Source organism: Pyrus communis, chromosome 5 (assembly GCF_041283825.1).
Source record: "Pyrus communis isolate YQ-2024b chromosome 5, ASM4128382v1, whole genome shotgun sequence".
NCBI lineage: Eukaryota > Viridiplantae > Streptophyta > Magnoliopsida > Rosales > Rosaceae > Pyrus > Pyrus communis.
The window spans coordinates 16,495,200-16,515,842 of NC_142569.1; the positions used below are offsets into that span (position 1 = coordinate 16,495,200).

The 20,643-nt window shown below is 37.8% G+C and overlaps 2 protein-coding genes and 1 pseudogene across 3 annotated transcripts; 2 read left to right on the top strand and 1 right to left on the bottom strand.

Moving 5' to 3' along the window:
* Positions 1-2,545: 2,545 nt before the first annotated feature.
* Positions 2,546-3,904, bottom strand: LOC148696883 (uncharacterized; annotated as a pseudogene).
* A 6,052-nt stretch (positions 3,905-9,956) lies between these two features.
* LOC137725577 (L-ascorbate peroxidase 3) lies at positions 9,957-14,477 on the top strand. The gene is made up of 9 exons (XM_068464307.2): positions 9,957-10,191; positions 10,379-10,503; positions 11,708-11,757; positions 11,932-11,997; positions 12,095-12,143; positions 12,869-12,951; positions 13,042-13,121; positions 13,213-13,315; positions 14,078-14,477. Exons 1-9 carry the CDS (start codon positions 10,079-10,081, stop codon positions 14,273-14,275), a joined length of 867 nt encoding a protein of 288 aa, XP_068320408.2. The 5' UTR covers positions 9,957-10,078; the 3' UTR covers positions 14,276-14,477.
* A 652-nt stretch (positions 14,478-15,129) lies between these two features.
* On the top strand, positions 15,130-19,734 carry LOC137726679 (synaptotagmin-2). Of its 2 annotated transcripts, XM_088694622.1 has the most exons (13): positions 15,360-15,477; positions 16,158-16,217; positions 16,310-16,408; positions 16,496-16,546; positions 16,638-16,761; positions 16,947-17,065; positions 17,177-17,278; positions 17,690-17,764; positions 17,895-17,971; positions 18,061-18,307; positions 18,513-18,863; positions 19,016-19,147; positions 19,356-19,734. In XM_088694622.1, exons 3-13 carry the CDS (start codon positions 16,361-16,363, stop codon positions 19,485-19,487), a joined length of 1,458 nt encoding a protein of 485 aa, XP_088550748.1. In that variant the 5' UTR covers positions 15,360-15,477; positions 16,158-16,217; positions 16,310-16,360; the 3' UTR covers positions 19,488-19,734. The 2 variants fall into 2 exon arrangements, with proteins under 2 accessions (XP_068321720.2, XP_088550748.1); XM_068465619.2 differs by lacking the exon at positions 16,158-16,217 and having other exon boundaries at positions 15,130-15,477.
* Positions 19,735-20,643: the final 909 nt, after the last annotated feature.

The following is a 20,643-nucleotide window of genomic DNA, read 5'->3' on the forward strand; positions in this document are numbered from 1 at the left end:
GGCACTTCCGCATCAATATCTTTAAGTCCTCTCGATATAGGACCCATTTCTGTGTTCATACATCTTTATAATATTCCTTCTTCAACTTTCTGGTTTAGTTGTGTGCTTTGAACACGTTCCACAATTGCATATTCATTATAATTAAATTTATGAGTTTTATTTATGTTCGTTCTTTCTTCATAGTTCTCATGCATGTAAGTATGGCTTCGTCACCTTCGGGTGTCGACTAGCACGTGCCTACCCTGGTGTTTAGAGAATATCAGGGTCGGTCGTGTCAGTTTGGTATCAAAGCATGGTTTAATCAGAGCATACTTAGGATCTTCTATTACTGTAGTAGTGTGTTGGCCTTAACATCATTTGGATGTCACGGTTTCCAAATTTTGGTGTCATTCGGTGTAGTTATGCAAACCTTTTTCTATCTGAATTGTCACATTCTATTTGAAATACAAGAATTCGTGTCAGGATTGCGCCTCATTGGTGGGCAGAGTCGGATCTACTCTACGACATGCGTTCCTTAAGAATGGTGGGCAGAGTCGGATCTACATGTGAGTGTTGTGAAACATAAAAATCTTAATGTGGGTTAAGGTTTGGACCAGACCAGCTGGAGTGTTCTGAAACGATGATGTTACTCTGCGACATGTGTTACCTAGGAATGGTGGGCAGAGTTATGTCTATATGGAGATTGCTCGAAACATTCGAAGTTCGTGTTGGGAAAAGTGATGAAGCATCAGTTGCATGCGTAGTGTAGCAAATGTTAGTTTGGTGGGATCAAATCATGTTTTTTGACTTGCTATTTCCACTGAGGGACATTATATGGACCCTCAAAAGATTTCTCGGCGATTGTCTTACCAATGAGCTTTTTGCTTACTTCAACAACGAGGTCGAGTTCACTAAACATCGACTATCAGCTTTACACCAAATTCTTCGAACATTGATTTTGTTTAGATTAGATACTTTCTTAGAAGACTCTTTTGTAGCAGACACTACTCTCATCAATTTCCAAAAAAGGGTTACGACCGTTAGAAATTGAAAATCCTCACAAGGTATTGTGAAATGCAAAATGTCCTTGGCCTCATCACTTTCTATCAGCCGTGCTTAATGATTCTTTGAGTATAGCCCTATTTCCTTTTTGGCTAAGAAACTACTCAATTTTGTTTGAGACATTGAAGGTGAACGAAGTTTCTGACAAAGGAAGTATTGACTCTGTTGATCATCATTTTTACACTTTTTGAAGACATCGATAAATTTCGAATTCTTCGATGATGTGTTATTGAATGTTTGGCTGCACGCTAATGCAGCATGACTGAGTAACGCGTGTGCTTCTTAACAGTTGGAACCGTATGAAGTGAATCATCATATTCTTGACCTAAAGCTGGTAACTGTTTTCCCTTGCTGTAAAATCTAGTGACGTTTTCTCTACTGCGAAAAGTGTTGCATCCTTTCTGATCAAAGAAGTTGTAGTGTGTTTTAACACAGAAATATTTGAGTTTTAGACGAAAGAGGTGGATGAAACTTATTGGTGATTCAGATTGCAGTTTTGAGTATCATCTTGGTCAGACAAATGTCATAGCATATGTCTTTAGTCAGGAATCTCATGGACATCTTACCTTCATTCGAGTTATTTATGTCCCATTATCGTTTTCTTTTCAAGGAATTGGTCTTACTTTGGCGTCCGATCCCTGGTAAGTATTGTAGGCTCACTTCTTAGTCAAGATTGTATCAGTAGTTTTCGGGTAGAAAGCCCGATGAGTTTGATCAATAATGTGTGAGTTTGAAGGAGAAAACGTCGAATAACACGAGACGAGATTTGAAAGTCTAGGGAGTTGGAACTTTGTTGTTAAGAAACAAATTGTTTTGCGTAAGGGTATTGAAGTTGTGAAAAAGGAAAATTCTTGATGAGGCTTACGTTTCAGCGTATGCCATACATGATGGCAGTACTAAATTGTACCACTATTGTCGTCCATCTTATTACTGGTATTGTATGAATGGGATATCGCTAAATATATGAGTAAATGTCTGAGTTACTGGTAAGTGGAAGCGTTGAGATAGAAGTTATCGGGCTTATCTCAATTCATTTTTATTCCTATTTGGAGGTGGGAAGGAATTTCCATGGTTATCCTTTTTAGGTTGTCGAGGACCCACTGAGGATGCGAATGGAAATGGGTGAATGTATCGTAGATTTCATGTACAAACTGTGGATGCAAATTTCCGCCTCCTTCTTCTTGGACAAAATTGCACCTACAAAACAATTAACACCTTAGGGTCAAGGCCAAGAACCTCACACGCCCACAATGAATGAGGGGGCTATGGTTGATGCCAAAGTTAGAATTTAGAAAGAAAAGTGTTTAGAGAGTTTTTGGGGTTTTGCAAGAATGTGGACTTAGGTTTTTAGAGAAAAATGGGTAGTATTTATAGGGCATGGCCGGTCCCTTTTGGAGAAAAGGGGGCCAACCTTTGGGATGCTTTTTGTGTGCATTTTGTGGTTTAATGTGTGATTTATCTTGCACATGAGATCGTCGTTGTTTCGATAGAGGATCATTGTGCTTCAGTAATGCTTTAAGTGTCTCTCCAGGTCTTCATCCCATTTGAAAGATGTGAAATGTGGTATGTTGAACTTGCATGGAGGCTCTGCTTGCATGATCTCGTCCGTGAAGGGTGACCTGCTTATGTTGGTCATGTTCCATCGTAGTGCCTTATCGGTGACCTTGTTGCGTTGGAAATCACACAATCGCTTAGTCAAGAGTCTCTCTGCTTCTTCCTTAATTTGTCTTTGTCGGGGGTAGCAGAGCTCTCGGCTGCCCCCAGTTGTGATTTGCTGTTCTAGGCTGTTCTTCCATGTGTTTGGCTCGTCTATGCTGCGAATACGTTGCGTATGGTGCATTCCTAGCAGGCGAGCGAGTTCTTCGCAGGCTGCTAGTTGAACTTGAGCCGAATTGAGTGACTGCTTCTCTCCATCTGTCGTGCTGCCTACTCTGATGTGAGGTGAATGATGCTCTTTGTGGGCTTAGCCGAGAATGAACACTTTGTTTGGAAGGTTGCTCATGTTGACTATCGGAGTGTGACCCCAACCGTGAATGTATGCTCGTCCGTGGGCCTAGCCGAGAGTGCACGCTTATTCGCGCACTAAGATGAAAGTATAGCTATCTCAGGGGCCCAATCATCGTACAATGCCCAAACGCTTGGTTTGTGGCTAGTCGAGTGACTGCTTGACGGAACACTGCTGAATGGGTTCTTTGTCTGCTCTTGTCTTACTTCGGGACACATCGTTTGGGGCACATTGCATCTCGGTACGCTGCAAGAACTGGTTCACCAAGGTCGTTTACTGTGCGAGGGCGCTCGTCATCTCTATAACTTGTTGAGACAAGTGTTGTTCTTTATTTGGGTTGGAATAGCTTGGAAGAAATGTGTCTCCTTGAGCAGTGGAAGTGTGGTAGACTCCGGGGGCGAGATTTGAGTTAGGAAATGTCAAATCCGCAGAAGAATATGGTGAAAATGCTCCCAGTTCGATCGTTGGTATGAGAATTTGGAGCTGGGGCGGTTGAACTAATCTTGGATTGATTTGGGCTGCTTGGAAGGCCATAGGAGTAGACTGGGTCACAGGAGCAGGCTGCTCGACGGGAGCTGGCTAGGCCACGAGAGCAAGCTGCTCGGCGGGAGCAAGCTGGGTCACAGGAGCAGGCTGCTCGACGTATGGCGCACGTGGGTGCGAGGCTAGGACTTGGCTTGGCAACGCATTGGGCTCATGTTGGCCTTGGAGTGACATGGCTTGGGTCGTGGTTTTGGTGTCATGGGCCTTGAATGACATGACTTGGGCTTGCTTAGATGGCACGGCTCGGGCCGTGGTGGTGGTGTCATGGACCTCGCTGCGGGTGGTGGTCGTGGTGGCCACCGCGGTGGTTGCCATGGTGGAGCCTCATAGCGGTGGTGCCGCTCCACTTATGATCACATTTAGCCTTGTGGATCGCCGCAGTCCCATTTCTTGAGTATTGGAATTTTCACTTGTGGAATTTTCTAAATTTCTAGCCATTGTATTTCTCTTTTACGTTTAATCAAAGAATCTTTACAAATAAAAAATTCTAATAATAAGAACGTACGAAAAATATACAAATGGACAAGAAAAAAATAGAAAAAAACCTTTTATGAGAGAGTCTTCTACGAGTGTGTGTACTTCAACTCTCAATGAAAACACTAATTTATGGATGCAAATTCCCGCCTCCTTCTTCTTTGACAAAATTGCACCTACAAAACAATTAACACCTTAGGGTCAAGGCCAAGAGCCTCATGCGCCCACAATGAATGGGGAGGGCTTTGGCTGAAGAACCTCTGATGCCAAAGTTAGAATTTAGAGAAAAAAATGTTTAGAGAGTTTTTGGAGTTTTGTAAGAGTGTGGACTTAGGTTTTTAGAGAAAAATGGGTAGTATTTATAGGGCATGGCCGGTCCCTTTTGGAGAAAAGGTGGCCGGCCTTTGGGATGATTTTTGTGTGCATTTTGTGGTTTAATGTGTGAGTTATTTGGCAATTAATGGATTAATTAGGTAATTAATCCATTAATTAGCCAATTAACAAATTTTTGGAATGAATATTTTGGAGGTTATGAAATAATTACCTTGTGGAAAATATAGGATGAGGATGGATGAAATAACTTTGAATTTGTTACCTATTTTAGGCACTTTTGATTTGATTGTGGAATGTTTGTCCACTGCTCGCGTGTAGGAATTCAGGTGCTCCTCAAGGGTAATTTTGTCATTTTTGCCCAAAAATCTATGTGTCGCCTCTTGATTATTTTTGGCTCCACACAAACTACCTTGTACATGTAGAGACTATGATGACATTTTAGTATTTGTTAATCAACTCACTTGTCATTTCATTTACCAGTTTGTGAGGACTATACTTTCGACCACTTGGCATAATTCTTCATTCTAGACTTTGTTTGACTGACATCTCATTCAACATCGATTTCGACCGAAACCCTAGATTCACCTCCTGATGCTAAATGGCATTCTAGTCAACTTTGGGTTCCTGCGTACTCTACGACACTTCGTACGATTTCTAAAGCAGAAAGATTATTCAAGAAAACCACTCTGGTTCAAAAGTTTTTGTTGAGACCACCAGTCATTCAATCACTCATTATCACCATATTGAGCGAATCATAACAACTGGAAATTGAATACCTCTAGGTTATCGTTGTAACAAGTTGTTGTGATTATTAGAAGGGGAACAAGTCTATGTTTCCGCCTATCAAATTACTTTTTATTACCAATCGAGTTGAGCTCGCACTCAACCATCTCGACTTACCACCAAATCAAGTTTTGTACTCGTACATGTTCTCGCATCAAACTCAAGCACTTACTCCAGTTATCTCATACTTCAGATTTGTGGACTTGTTTGACCCTTAAATTCTTGAGTGTTCCTTTAGCCTTCTCGACATAGCCATTCACTAAATCCGAGAGAAATTTTCAATGAATCAGCTTGCTTAGGCTTTGTGAATCACATTGTTTGATTTTAGGGTGTGCCGTCACTATTGTGCCTCATCGTGATGCGCGTTTCACTTCTAAGTCTCATGAAGTTTTCTTGAAAGCCATGGGTACTAAGTTGTTGTCTAGTACTGCATTTCATTCTCTGACTGTTGGACAATATGAACGAACTATTTAGACCTTGAAGGACGTGTTATGTTTGTTCGTTTTGTGATTTCAACATAATTAGATTTTGCACCAATCTCTTTCGAAGTTGTTTACTACGACATTTTTTATTTTCGGTTTGGGTATGACACTATTTGGGACATGGTATGATAGCTTCTATAGGTAACACTGGTTAGACAGATGAGTATTGCGAATTGTTATTTGGAGGATCAAATTTACAATAAGGGAAATTGTGTGTTTCTGATAATGTCGCCTTGGAGTTGGATAAACTGGTAATGTTGCACCCTTAGGAAATTACTACTTGCTTATCGAGACAACAATGTGTTGTCGATGTTGCGGGCTGCAGACTGTAATATCGATGGCTTATTCGTTGGGTTTGTTAAGCAAGTGGGCAGGTAGACCCGTCTACGGTAGTTATTATTGAGTAGTTATTGTTAAGACTTGACCCAAAGACACACACCTATTCTCAGAGTATGTGACATTATGAATGCTTGGGTAAGACCCACTTTTCAATGTCGGTTTTTATTTTCAATACAAGTATTTTAACTTACCTTATTGTAGTTATATATTTGTATGTTTAACGTTACAAAAGTTTGGGGTGAGTCTTTTCCACTTTCAGTTTTAAGTTTAGTACGAGTTCTTGGCTTTTTTGTTTATAAATATCCATTTTGACGTTATCTTAATGTGCGTATATATTTTTGACCTTACGTTATTATATATTTTTGACTTTATATCTTTATAAAGTATGGTTCTACTTTTATACTGATGTGGGAAGAAGGTATGAGCTTGGAGGCATGAAAGAGGAATCATTGCAACGCGATGGTGTGGCATATTCTCTTTGATGCAACCGTTGTGACTTGATTTCTTCTTTATATATATATATATATATATATATATATATATATATTCTCTTCTTGCTATCTTTAAGCATTTATGTATAGCAAGTTATTTCAAATTTCGGGGATGAAATTTTCTTAACGGGTGTAGATTATAACAACCTGTCTCGAATTTTATGGAATGTCAAGGGCAATTTTGTAATTTCACTTTGGTTGGGGTGTTTATTTTAAATGTTTGCTTTTTGGTCTTATTTGGTGTGCCATGTAGGGCCCACCTCTGTTTTTGGTCCCCGATTCCCTCTTTTTTTTTCCCTCTCTTCTCCCTCGTATTCTCTCTTCTCTCATTTCTCTTATCTTTCTAACCTTCCCTCTTTGGGAAAGCATACAAACACAACAACAACAACTGCTGCACACCACCATCCCCCACCCTCTGTGTGAACCCCACGCACATAGAAATGACGAAGGGACTCTTCCCCAGTTTACTGGCAAGACCTGCGTGTTTGCAGGCATTTTTTAGCCATCTCTGGTCATCTTTTGGCTTTTGAAGGTATAATCTTATTCCTCTTGTCTTAAGCTTCGTTTTGACATATTATGGGTTCGATTTGGCTAAGAAGAAGTTATAACCTTTTAAAGGTGCCCAGTTTCCGGTGACCTCCGCCGCTTTCGAGGCGTTTTCTCGCCAAATCACGGCGGGTTAGGGAATATTCTCTGAAATATTCATGGAAAATTCTCTGGAATATTCTTGTTGACTTTTACGAAATTTGCCCGGGACCTCTTTTAGGGTATTTCGACGTCCTGAATCCGTTTTCGACATCCGATTTCCCAAATTTAATCTGTTAGTAGAGGCTTATTAATTGGTTCCTTTATGTGCTTAGGTGAATTTGTTAGTGGCGTTTCCGTCCTACCTAGCTTGCACGGCTCTTCGACAACAGAGTAAGGTGAGTGGACCCCTTCTAAAATGTATGATTTTATTATTAGAAATGCATATATGAAAGCATGATTTTATGACTACGTCTTATGAAACATTTTTGATTAAATCGGATTTACACTTTATGGAATATCATGCTTTATCGGATTTACGTTCTTTGAACGATTTATGATTATATATTACAAACATGATTTATGATATGATGTTTGAGCTATTGAGCTCCGATGAGATATATTTTGGAAATATTATGTTTATTATTTTATGTGCTTATATATGGCTATGGGCATAAGATACTTATATATGGCTTCAACCGGGCGTTTGTAGATGGCTTCGGTTGGAAGATACTTATATATGGCTTCGACCGGGGGATGTAGTGCCTACGGGCGGAAGATACTTATATACTTATATATGGCTTTGGCGGGGTGTTTGTAGATGGCTTCAGCCGTAAGATCTTTATATATTCCTACGGGTGAGTGACGAAGTGCCTTTGGGCGAATGAAGATTTATATATATATGCCTTTATGATGCTATTAAGCACACCATATATGATATATGTTTTACGAAGGTTTTATGGCATGCTGGGGTTTTCGGAAAACCTATTACTTATTATGTTATATTAGTTTTCTAAACTAGGGGTTAGTATGTTGAAGAATAACTGTTTTAGTATTACTTATATATAAACTTAGTCCACTCATGTTTTGTTTTGCGCCCCCCTCAGGACTTAGAATCGAGGTATACAATCCTGACGTCAAGGCATTCCCGCATCAGTATCTTCGAGTCCTCTTAATGTAGGACCCATTTATGTGTTCATACATTTTTATAATATTCCTTCTTCAATGTTTTGGTTTAGTTGTATGCTTTAAACACATTCCACAATTGCATATTCATTATAATTAAATTTACGAGTTTTATTTATGTCCGTTCTTTCTTCATATTTCTCATGCATATAAGTATGGCTTTGTCACCTTCGGGTGTCAGCTAGCATGTGCCTACCTTGGTGTTTGGAGGATATCGGGGTCGTGCGTGTCATAAATGACATCTCCCTTGGAGAACACCTTGATGTCTTTTAGTCCTAGTTGACGTATTTGACATCTCCTTTGGATGGTCTTAGTTTGTTTTCTCCTTATCACATAGACCAGTTTAAGTACACTCGTATATGTTCAAAGTGTTTAACTTTGTACATAAAAAGGTGATTTATATGACATGAGTGCACTATTACAGTGATGTTTTGTGCTATGTAAGTTGTTTGGTGGGTGAAATCTAGTCGAAATTGCCAATGATCTCTAGCGAGAGGAGAATGAGGTTGATTGGGGGTATTGTTGAATCCAGATTGGACTGCCTACATATCTCTAGAAAAGGAGAATCAAAGCACATGTATAATTCTAAGAAAGCATGCTTTGATATGCAAGACATCATGTACCATCCTTGACTAAAAGCCTATCACTGGCCGTTAAGGAGATGAGTTCTACATGGATGTGTCTTCACAGAGATGGCAAAATGTATGCATGATGAGCCTATGTAGGTGTCGAAAGAATATGTGTGTCGTAGTCTTGTAGATAATATCAAATTTGAGAGAGTTTATCATAGAAAGGTTGAGAGAAATGTCCTCTAATAAATACCAGGCTAGAATATTTATAAAGATATCGATAATTCTTGTAGAGAAAGGAATTCCAATTAAATCGGGAGTCTATATAGGAGATAATCTAGAACATATATCCAATTCTCCTAGGATTATGATTATGCTGTCTAACCCCAAGATATCCTAATTTGACTTGAATTAGAGTTTCCTTACTTGGGAGACAAGTAATATCTTCAATGGGCTTAAGCCTAGCCTACCAGACTAAGGTTATTGGACTACGCTTCAGGGCTATGGGTCTTCTGGTCCTTCTTGCCACCCGAGGTGCCACATGTCATGGTCTCAAAAAATTATAGTCTCATAAATTCCCCCAACTATGCTTCTGAGATAGGGCTCCGCTTTGAAGATGAATAGTTACCAACGGATCATGAGTGAATCATCCCAGAATAAGTTTTGTGTAATGCGTAACGAAACAACCTTCAAACTATTTGCTTGATTCAGAGCTAGCCAACTTCTGCTAGTGCTGCTTGCTTGTTTCTCAAAGATATGATCTTTTGGAATTCGACCCATATTGTGAACCCCTGGTCGGAGTTCCAGATGCATAACTGAAAAGTTGGATGCGGAGAGGAACGTGCTTCTATATTCTTAGAAGGACTTAATACCTTAAAAAATATTTTGCTAAGTTTATTTTACTTAAGTCATTAAGCCTATTAGATTAAAATATTCGGAATATTTCATCCTTCGCTCCCTTATTTAATCTGCCAATTTTTCTGAAGTAAATTAACTTCGAAGCGAGAAGTACTGGTGCAAAACACAGGTAAGTTTTGTCGACCCGTGACAGAAGTTATCCAACGGATGGAAAATTAATTGAACTCGAATTTTCTAATCCTGAGAATGGTGAAATGACAATTATGACCTTGTGAGCACGGTCGGTGCAGCTCCTCATTTGCTGGGCCTTTCGCCCTCGCACTATACCCACCCTTCTCTCTCTCTCTCTCTCTCTCACAAAGCCACATCTGTCCCGCTGCACCATCAATTCAAAATCATCGTTCTCTCTCTTCGCCCCGAGTCACTGTCGAGCACTCACTTCCGGTTCCGATGACGTCGCCGCTCGTTGACAAAGAGTACCTCAAAGAAATCGACAAGGCTCGCCGCGATCTCCGCGCTCTCATTTACAGCCGAAGCTGCGCTCCGATCATGCTCCGCTTGGCGTATGCTCTCTCTCTCTCTCTCTCTCTCTCTCTGTTTGTTTCCCGATAAAATTTTCGGTAAATGAAAAATCCGAATCCGTTTCTTGCATTTTCTCAGTAGCCAAACATAACTATCGCAGCATTTGCATCATTGTTTGTATCTATTTTGTTGGAGTTATGATTGATTGTTTTTGGAGGTGTTTTGTAGGTGGCACGATGCTGGGACCTACGATGCCAAGACGAAGACGGGTGGGCCGAATGGTTCAATTCGGAACGAGGAGGAGTACTCTCATGGTTCCAACAATGGCTTGAAGAAGGCTATTGATTTTTGTGGTATGTTCATTTCTGCTGTTTCGTATCGTCAATCGGTATTCAATTTACTAAACTTGATCAGTTGATCTTGTAGCTGTAAAAAAAAAAAAAAAAAAAATCAGTAATTCATTTAAAAAACATGCAATTCTGTATATGAGAAGCGAGAATCGAGATATTGTAATTTTATTTTTGTGTCATATGACATGCTATGCAAGCTTTGATGGTTCGTTGGCTGTTTATATGAGTTTATCAGTGCTACAATTGGTCTTTGTTTGCAATTCAGATAGCGCAAGTCCTTAATGCCAAGCATTTAACGAATTTAGATGGTTTTATGGTCTTGTATATGCAACTAAAGACAATGTGCATACTGCATACTTGGGTTTGCTTCAGTTTCTCATTTCTAAATGAAACTGATAAGAAAACTGTAATGCAATCATAGTAAGCAACCGTGTATTAAAGTTGTCATTATGTAGCATATTAGGTTGTCTCCAAGGTGCCTTACATGTTTCAATATATATGTAACTACAGTGTCATTCGTTTGGCCATTATACAAAATTGTATGATCATTAAATCTACAAGGGTAAACTGCCATTTGACCCCTTGAACTATTACTCCATTTGAAATTGACCCCCTGAACTATTTTTTTGGTAAATTAACCCTTGAACTGTTTGAAGTCAGCCAATTGACCCCTTATCGGTAGATTCAATCCACTATTTCATCAAATTCAAAGGAAAATTAGTCTTTTCTTCATCAATTCTTACTTGTCAACTATAACCACCAATGAACTTATGACATTTGAAAACAAAATAATTTGTAATTTCAATTTGAGATGGTCCATTATGTAAACGTTTGGGTTTTATATGTTTTCTCATTATTCTATATGTTTTTGAATTATTCTGTGTCCATGTGTCAAAATTTTATTGGTGGTTATAGCTGACAAGTAACAATTGATGACGAAATGACTAATTTGCCATTGAATTTGACGGAATTGATTTTGCAATCTAACGGCAAGGGGTTAATTGACTGATTTTAAATAGTTCAAGGGGTTAATTTACCAAAAAAATAGTTTAGGGGGTCAATTTCAACTGGGGTGATAGTTCAGTGGGTCAAACCGCAATTTACCTAATCTACAAGGAGTACATACAAATAATGCATTTGAGAGTCATGCTTTTAAGTAGATATCCAATGTGGGGTATTTTTGATGGGTGCTTCTCTTTTATGTCAGAGGAAGTGAAGTTGAAGCATCCAAGGATTACATATGCAGACCTATACCAGGTGATTATAGTTCTGAAAATTTACTCTGCCTGTAATATAATTGTAGTTCATCAAATTATTTGCAAATGAAGAGGTTTTACAAAGATCACCACAGTTTTTCCTAAATGTGTCGAAGATAGCATGGATTCTTCAATGAAAGTAGCGATTAAGGGGCATGATTACTTGTATTTTCAGCTTGCGGGTGTTGTTGCAGTTGAGGTCACTGGAGGCCCCGTCATTGATTTTTCTTCAGGCAGGAAGGTATATTGTGGTCAGTGATCACTTATTTCAAGAAACATAACGAGTTTCCTTATCATTACTTTCAAGTTTTCATCTGCTTTTTTGTACTTTTTCGTAGGATTCTAAAATTTCTCCTAAGGAAGGACGACTTCCAGATGCTAAACGAGGTTTATTCCAATACCTTAGATATCTTCTTCAATATTTAATTTTCCCAATTTTTATATTTCTTATATGGTTGCATTTTAATTGGATTATAATTCATGAATTGTATGCATTTACATATCAGAGACTAAGAAGTTTCTGGATAGAGTAGAACAGTTTTCTAATAACATCTCTGTTATATTTTGGCATTAATGGTTTATGTCTAGCAAACTTCTAAGTTTCTAAGAGTCAGAGGTACTCGTTGAGCAGCTTTGTATCCATGTCAGGATGTGTAACATACTAACATGGTACATGTCCTCATTATGTTGTTCTCGGTGTTGGTTGCAAGTTCTTAATGCAAATAGTTGTAGTCATTAGCGTGCACAGATTTCCTGTAGAGCTCAACAAAGCCACGGAAACAACTGAGGCTTTCCAACTTTTTTTTTTTTTTAATATGACTCATTTTTGATGTTACACCACTAATATATTCTCATAAGTTCAGATTGGTTTGCATGGTGGGATTCCTCTGTTATTCCATGGAATTGCTATAACTTGCTCCATGTTAAAACTCAACCCACTTCTTCCCATCTCCTAGCTTTGTTTATGTGTTAAGAATGCGGGAGATGTATAAGAAGTTGGGCATACTTTGCTTGTGTATCATTTTCAGTTAAAATTTTTGGGAGATGAATTTTTTGTTGTTCATTAAAAGAAGTTTAATTTCTTGTCGGTGTATTTTATGTTTTGATAATAGGTGCACCACATTTGAGGGAAAGGTTTTATAGAATGGGGTTGTCTGACAAGGATATTGTTGCACTATCTGGGGGTCATACACTGGTAATTCTTCCTCCTTGATGCGTCTATATACGGTCTTCTTTGGTATTATATAGACATGTTTACTCTGCTTCATTTGCTCTGGTCTTATAGGGAAGGGCACATCCAGACAGATCTGGTTTTGATGGTCCTTGGACTAAGGAACCTCTGCAGTTTGATAACTCATACTTTGTGTAAGACTTGAAAAATTGGTGATAATTTATCATTTTATGTCATTATGCTTGCTTGTGGATATGAACATTTGTTGCTACTCATTGTTGACAGTGAACTGTTGAACGAGGAGTCAGAGGGGTTGTTGAAACTTCCGACAGATGCAGCTTTAGTGGAGGATCCTGAGTTCCGTAAATATGTTGATCTGTATGCAAAGGTAATTCGGGTTTGGGCTTGTTTCGGTCCTGTTTTTCTGGTAAATAGTGTTGGGTTATTTATCACTGCTTGATTATATTTACATACTTACACTGTTTGTTTAGAGCTACTTTAATATTGTCGATTGACACTAATTTAAAAAATAATCAAATGTGGCTCACCCATGTTCTGGTGGTGCGTAATTTGATCACCCCTGACCTGCCAACCACTTGGAAAAATGCTAGATTTAGGTTGAGCTGTTTATAAGATGGTTTACTTTATTAGCTCTTAATTTCTTACAAGCCCTTGTAAATTGTAAGCAATCCAATAAAAACAGGTTTCGTCGGGATTGAAAATGGAGCTTACTCAAGTAAACCATCTCCCCTTTTCTTCTTCAATTTGGGCTAGCCTTTTCTCTGAATTGATATTAACCGATATTGGGTTAAAACAGGCTCATTATTAAGCAGTAACAGAACACCTCTTCTGGCATCATGGCCACTTAAAAGCGGAGGCAAATATGGTTAAGTTTTACATTTTGCAGCGGATACCGAACCCCAATTTTGTGTTTGGTTGGAGTGATTGAACTTTGATAAACCAAGTTACTTAGCTAGGGATGAGCATGGATGGGGTCAGGGCCCTGCACCAGCTGTCTTGTGCCCATCCCTATGCTTGCCCTTGATGTTTTTTTTAGATACATATAAAATTAGCTATCGTTGTGGGTTTATTTATGCTTTTTTTATTTGACATTCTTTTTCTTACTCTTGCTAAATTTGGCGTATGACAGGATGCGGAAGCATTTTTTAGAGATTATTCTGAATCGCATAAGAAACTTTCAGAGCTCGGGTTTACTCCAAACCCCACTTCCTCAAAGACAACTTCTAATGACAGCGCTATACTGGCACAAGGAGCGGTAGGAGTCGCGGTTGCTGCTGTTGTTGTGAGCCTAGGTTACTTGTATGAAGCTCACAAGAGAGCCAAGTAGAGTCCTAGAAGTTGTCGACTTGCTGAACTGGTTACCTCGATCTTCCTTTTTCTTTCCGGCTGGAGATTACCTTGATCCCTTATGAATAATTGCCACAGGCTGCTTAGTAGCTAATTAGCCAGTGGGAAGGTATAAGTAGACTTTTTATCCATTTCGAGGAAAATAATATAATGCACGGCGAACATAGTGACATGAACACTTACTACTGCTCTTTCATATACTCTCTTAAAAGGTGTTTTTGGCTGTTGCTTTTGCAAATTTCAAAGAATACGAATTTCTAACGGAAATTGATTTCACAATGTATGATTAACGGCTATGATGAATTGATCCTAGAATCCTCACAAAGAGGATCCGGAGAGGACACTCATCCCTTCTTATTTATTTTTTTTGTCAAACGACAACTTGAACCTATGCAGTCATGCAAGACTCAACACTTCTCTACTACTGTGATAAAATGGCCACTTCGTTGGATATTTCCTGTTCATCTATGTCCAATCTTCCGATGTTCAGGTGGAGGTGGTCCTTGCATTCTTGTATTCTGATAAAATATCACCATTTTTCATTTATAATTGTTATATTTTAGGGATTTTTGGTTTTGTGTGTTGATTATTAATCTAACGTCGTCATACAAGGGCTCATTTCTTTTTATTGGAAATATTAAAAAAAAGCATAGTTTCTTTTTTATTAATTTCAATATTTTAAACTTTTTTATTTTTTTTTAAAATATCCGGTCATATTAAAAAAATGTGCGCATTTGCCGGCCGGTAGCGGTCCGTCCGATGTAGGACGTAGGCTCATGTGCTCATGTGAGGCTAGGCACTTATATATATAATTATATAATTAGATTATAATTTGTCAACGGCTTCTCAAATAACGGTGGATTATTCTATTCAATCGCAAACTTTAATCTAACGAATCAAGACCAAGTCCTTCCCCTCGTGCTTTACAAAATGGAATGCAAACTAAACAATTTCAATATTCAAAGATTACGTAATTAGGCGATGTTAATCAGTGATTAACTGATCTGAAAAGCTGGAAGACATAGAGATTAGCGCAAGAAAATCTTGATTTGGGTTTGGTTAATTGAGGAAATGGGGTTCTTCAGTACGATTTTTGGGTTCTGCGGATTCGGACTCGGGATTTCAATCGGCCTCGTAGCTGGATATTTCCTGTTCATTTATGTCCAATCTTCTGATGTTCAGGTGGTCCTCTCTTTGCATTCTTGTTTTCTGATATATATATAATATCGTCATTTTTCGTTTATATTTGTTTATATTTTTGGATTTTTTTTTTTGTTTTGGGTTTTGATTATTCGTCAACATGTAATTTGATTTGTTATTATCTGCTTTGATTGCTCTGGGTTTCCTTAATTTCTTCATCCGTGTAAATGATTAATATGCTGTGGGATTTCTTCATTTAATAATGATGTGCGATAGTCAAATTCAGGGACGGCATTGACGTGTGGTAGTAAAATTCACATTGATCGATTTTTAAATTGAGGGATCAAACTGATGAGTTAGGTCAATTTCTAGGGCACCTTTGGTAAAATCCTTATATAATATGTGCATATGTGTGTGTATGTCGATACATACATATATAGATACTATATTATATGTATGTGTATACATTGAGTGTGTTGCAGCATTTCTATCTGCATTTTTTTATATAGTATTTTGTTAAAAAATAAATATCTTCTGGGTAGTTGGAGAGATTTTTAATTTAGCTTGACTTTCATGAAACAAGCAGTATAGGTGCTCTGTGTTCTTTTTTTTTTTTTGGTCAATAGGTGCTCTGTGTTCAGCATTGCTAAATTATCAACTCAGTACTACATGACTGTGTCGATTTATTAAATATCGACTCACTGTTTTTGTTTGGTTTAAAGTAACTTTTACTAGATTATAACTGTAGATAAAGAAAAGATTGGAACAAACGAGAAAAGAAGGTGATGCACATTGTTTGTTGCATATTTGTGGAAAAATATGACATGTCTATCTTTGTTTGTGTAATTCTAATAGTTTGAATTGTGTTTATTAGAATCCTGAAATTCGTCCCTTGGTTGATCAAGATACAGAGACATTGCAGCGTATGCTTCCCGAGATACCTCAGTGGGTGAAAAATCCAGACTACGATCGTGTCAGTAACTATTCTTTCATAATGTTAAATAACATGGTGTTATAGCATTTACATTCTCTTTGACATTTTCTTTTTTCCCATGTGAAGCTTGACTGGCTAAACAGATTTCTTGAATATATGTGGCCGTATCTAGACAAGGTGCTTGAAACTCATCTAGCTCCTTTGCTTTTCTCATATAATCTTGACTTTTTATTGATGCTTCATGGCTTTCTGTTTTATTCTTCTATAGGCAATCTGCAAGACTGCAAAAGAAATTGCAAAGCCCATAATTGCTAAGGAAATTCCAAATTACAAGATTGAATCTGTTGAGTTTGAAACACTGACTTTAGGTTCCTTACCACCGACTTTCCAAGGTTCGTTAACTTGATATTCCACAAACACCTCATCAAAGAGTTATTAGGAACTTCCATTCCAGCTTTGGCAGTTCACTGTCTTCTTGAACTGTGTATGTGTGTGTGTGTGTGCATACACACGCATATTTTATAAAAAAGTGTTTTCCAAACATCACATTCGTTTTTTTGCATCTTATTGGTTTTAGGCATGAAAGTTTATGTCACTGATGAGAAAGAGTTGATTATGGAACCCTCCATAAAATGGGCTGGAAACCCTAATGTCCTTGTTGCTGCTAAAGCATTTGGAATGAAAGCAACCGTTCAGGTTTTCTGTTCTGTGCTAGGAATATGTTCTACCGTTAATTTTTGTGTCCTTTGATTGAGGCAGGGAGATAGTATTGCTTCTATTAATGTTGTACTGTTTGCTTCACTTCAGGTACTGGATTTACAAGTTTTTGTTGCACCGCGTATCACTTTGAAGCCGTTGGTTCCAAGCTTTCCTTGTTTCGCACAGATAAACGTGTCTCTCATGGATAAGGTTTGTGTTTTGGTGAAATAAAAATTTAATAGTGGCGTCGTACTGGCCCTTTGGGTCTTAATAACATAGAACTATATATTTACTTATCTTGTTTTCAAGGAAGTTGCCATTGTTTTCTCCGTGATGGCTACAGTATTGTAACCGCAAGTACATAGTTCTATTCAACTATAATGTCGAAGCTCCTCTTTATTTTACAAGTTTTACGGTACACACATTACAATGTTCATTTTTAGGAAGTCCAGATCAATCCTGATTATGTATATTCCGGATTGTCTTTCGTCAAGAATATATTCTTTGTTGAATCTGTTTCGTGTTTTCCTTATGATTTTCCATAAGAGCTTATGTAGATCTTATGCTTTCCAGTGCTAATTCTTCAACCTTTTCCGTGATTATTTTCTTGTGGTTTTGCAGCCTTATGTTGATTTCGGATTAAAGCTTTTCGGCGCTGATCTTATGTCAATACCTGGCCTTTATAGATTCGTCCAGGTAGAATGTCAATGTCTTTCTCTGTTTCTGTTCTTTGCACATATGTGATCAACTTATTCTTAATCATGGTGTTATACTTATCAGTTTCATAATAGTAGTTTTAACTGTGTTAGAAATGGTTTTTCCGCAGGAGCTAATCAAAGATCAGGTTGCTAACATGTATCTGTGGCCCAAAACTCTCGAAGTGCCAATAATGGACCCAGCAAAGTACGTCTCTATATTTGTCTGAAATTTATTGTCACTACATACTTTTTGTTTCTTTAAGTTTTGGCTGACAAAGTTATTCGACGTTGCAGAGCCTTTAACCGGCCTGTAGGAATGCTCCATGTGAAGGTTCTGAGGGCAATGAAGTTGAAAAAGAAGGATCTTCTTGGTGCTTCAGACCCTTATGTGAAATTAAAGCTCACCGAGAACAATATGCCTTCGAAGAAGACCACTGTCAAGCACAAGAACCTGAATCCTGAATGGAATGAGGAATTTAACTTGGTTGTTAAAGATCCAGAGTCTCAGGCTTTAGAACTTCTTGTTTACGACTGGGAGAAGGTATAGTATACCAGTTTACCATCGAAAGTCATATTGTATGTTATGGCACTTAAGAATGGGCAAAACAAAACAAACTCGAAAATCGAAAACAAAATAACCAAGACAAATAACACCAAGAATTAATGTGGTTTGGCTATTTGCCTACGTCCACAGGGCATCAACAACAAAATCTTTCACTATATGATGCATTTTATTCCTTGTGTAGGTGGGCAAACATGATAAAATGGGTATGAATGTAGTACCTATGAAAGATCTACCCCACAACGAGCCAAAAGTTATGACTCTCGACCTCCTTAAAAACATGGACTTGAATGATGCCACAAATGAGAAGCAGCGGGGGCAGCTTGAAGTGGAATTGCATTATAAACCTTTCAAAGAGGAGGACATGCAAAAAGGATTTGATGAAACACTGACAGTACAGAAAGCTCCCGAGGGAACGCCACCCGGTGGAGGTTTGCTTGTTGTTGTAGTTCATGAAGGTCAAGATCTTGAAGGAAAGCACCACTGTAATCCATCTGTAAGACTTATTTTCAGAGGGGAGGAAAAGAGAACCAAGGTATGAGAGCACCATCTTTATGTTTATCAGTTATCATACAGAGACACAAACACTCGAGAATGTATGCATCTTGGAGTCGTAGAAAATGCCCGAAGTCTGCGATTTTAAGATTGTTTCTTGTTATGTTTATCAATTTCCTTTGAGCTGTGCAGGTGCTAAAGAAAAGCAGAGATCCAAGATGGGCAGAGGATTTTCAGTTCATGTGTGAGGAACCTCCTACTAATGACAAACTACATGTGGAGGTTGTCAGCACCTCGTCGAGGATGGGCCTTCTGCATGGAAAGGTGCGAATCATGTCTCATTTTTGCTTATTATTGCAAATGGACAGCTATCCTGGATAATGTTGTGAATACCTCCTATGTCAAGCAACTGCACTCAACTTTCTATCCAAAAGGACTTGTAGTTTTCCTTTCGGATGTTATGAAAAATTCTTTCCGCATCCTTGTTTTGTTTATATTATCTGACAAAATCATTCGTATTTTGTGGAATCAGGAATCTCTGGGATATGTTCAAATCACTCTTACGGATGTCGTTTCAAACAAGCGAATCAATCAGAAATACCATCTTATAGACTCGAAGAATGGTCAAGTGCAGATCGAGCTGCAATGGAGAACTGTTGAATGAGCTCAAAGTTCATTTTTCTTCTTAATTTTGTTACACCCGGAAACCGTTCCCTTGATTAAATTGATACAGGTTGAGTCCATAGCATAAACATACGACGGTGAGATGGAATTTATATACTCAATTTTCGTCAAACGATATCGATTTGTTTGGTGTTTTTGTACATGATCGTTGATAATATCCATTACAACGAATCTTATTACAAAGTGAAATCCTTGATAATATCCATTTAATGGGTTTGCATTGCTCACAGTGGGTTAAAATTAGCATGATTTTAAAGTTTTATATATTCCAATATAATGATGATATATTTTTAGAGAAATCATAATTAGAGTTAACATGATTACAAGTTCGCTGCACTCAAAGATGATAAAAAGAATATTAGGGAAATCAAAATTGAATTAAGATTATGAGTTTAAATACTGATATTTTAGGGGTGTGATATCCACACACTCCATCTTACTTCTCATACACCCTTTTAATTTTTGGTCGTTGGATCGGATGAATTGAAGAAGATCAACGGATAAAAATTATCAAGGGATGTGTGAGAAGTAAAATAGGGTATATAGATAGCACACTCCATATTTTACGTTAATCTGATGTGGGGTTGAGGGTTGTATTGTACATAGAGTTTGATGGACTTTGTTCGACTCTGAAATTCAAGTGTGTTAAATATAGATTTTTACCAAAAATATTAGAGTATCTCCAAAGGAAATGTCAAAATGTCCAAATTAGCAATAACGGTAACAAAATACAGCATTAATATTTTCCAACCAAGAAGCCAAATCTGATATGGCATGACATAGATTGACATCTCTCCCCCTTGCTGCCAAATTTGACAACACCTTCAAATTTGTTTAATTAATTATTAAAATGCTTTTTATTAATTTTTTTTATTGGTTTAAAACATTATTCTTTTGTTTCTTTTCATTCCCAATGCAAAGAAAATACATATGAATTATTATTTTATGTTTAAATTTGACATATCGGTTGGAGATTAAAAGTTTAAAAGATGCCAAAGTGCCACTTAAGCCTTCAAATTTAAATTTTAGTTTTAAAATGTAACATCTCCTTTGGATATGGTCTTAGGGGGGTAGAAAGTCAATAAAGAGTCTCACTTTTGAGAGAGTATTCTTAGCATTTCTCTAGTTTTTTAAAG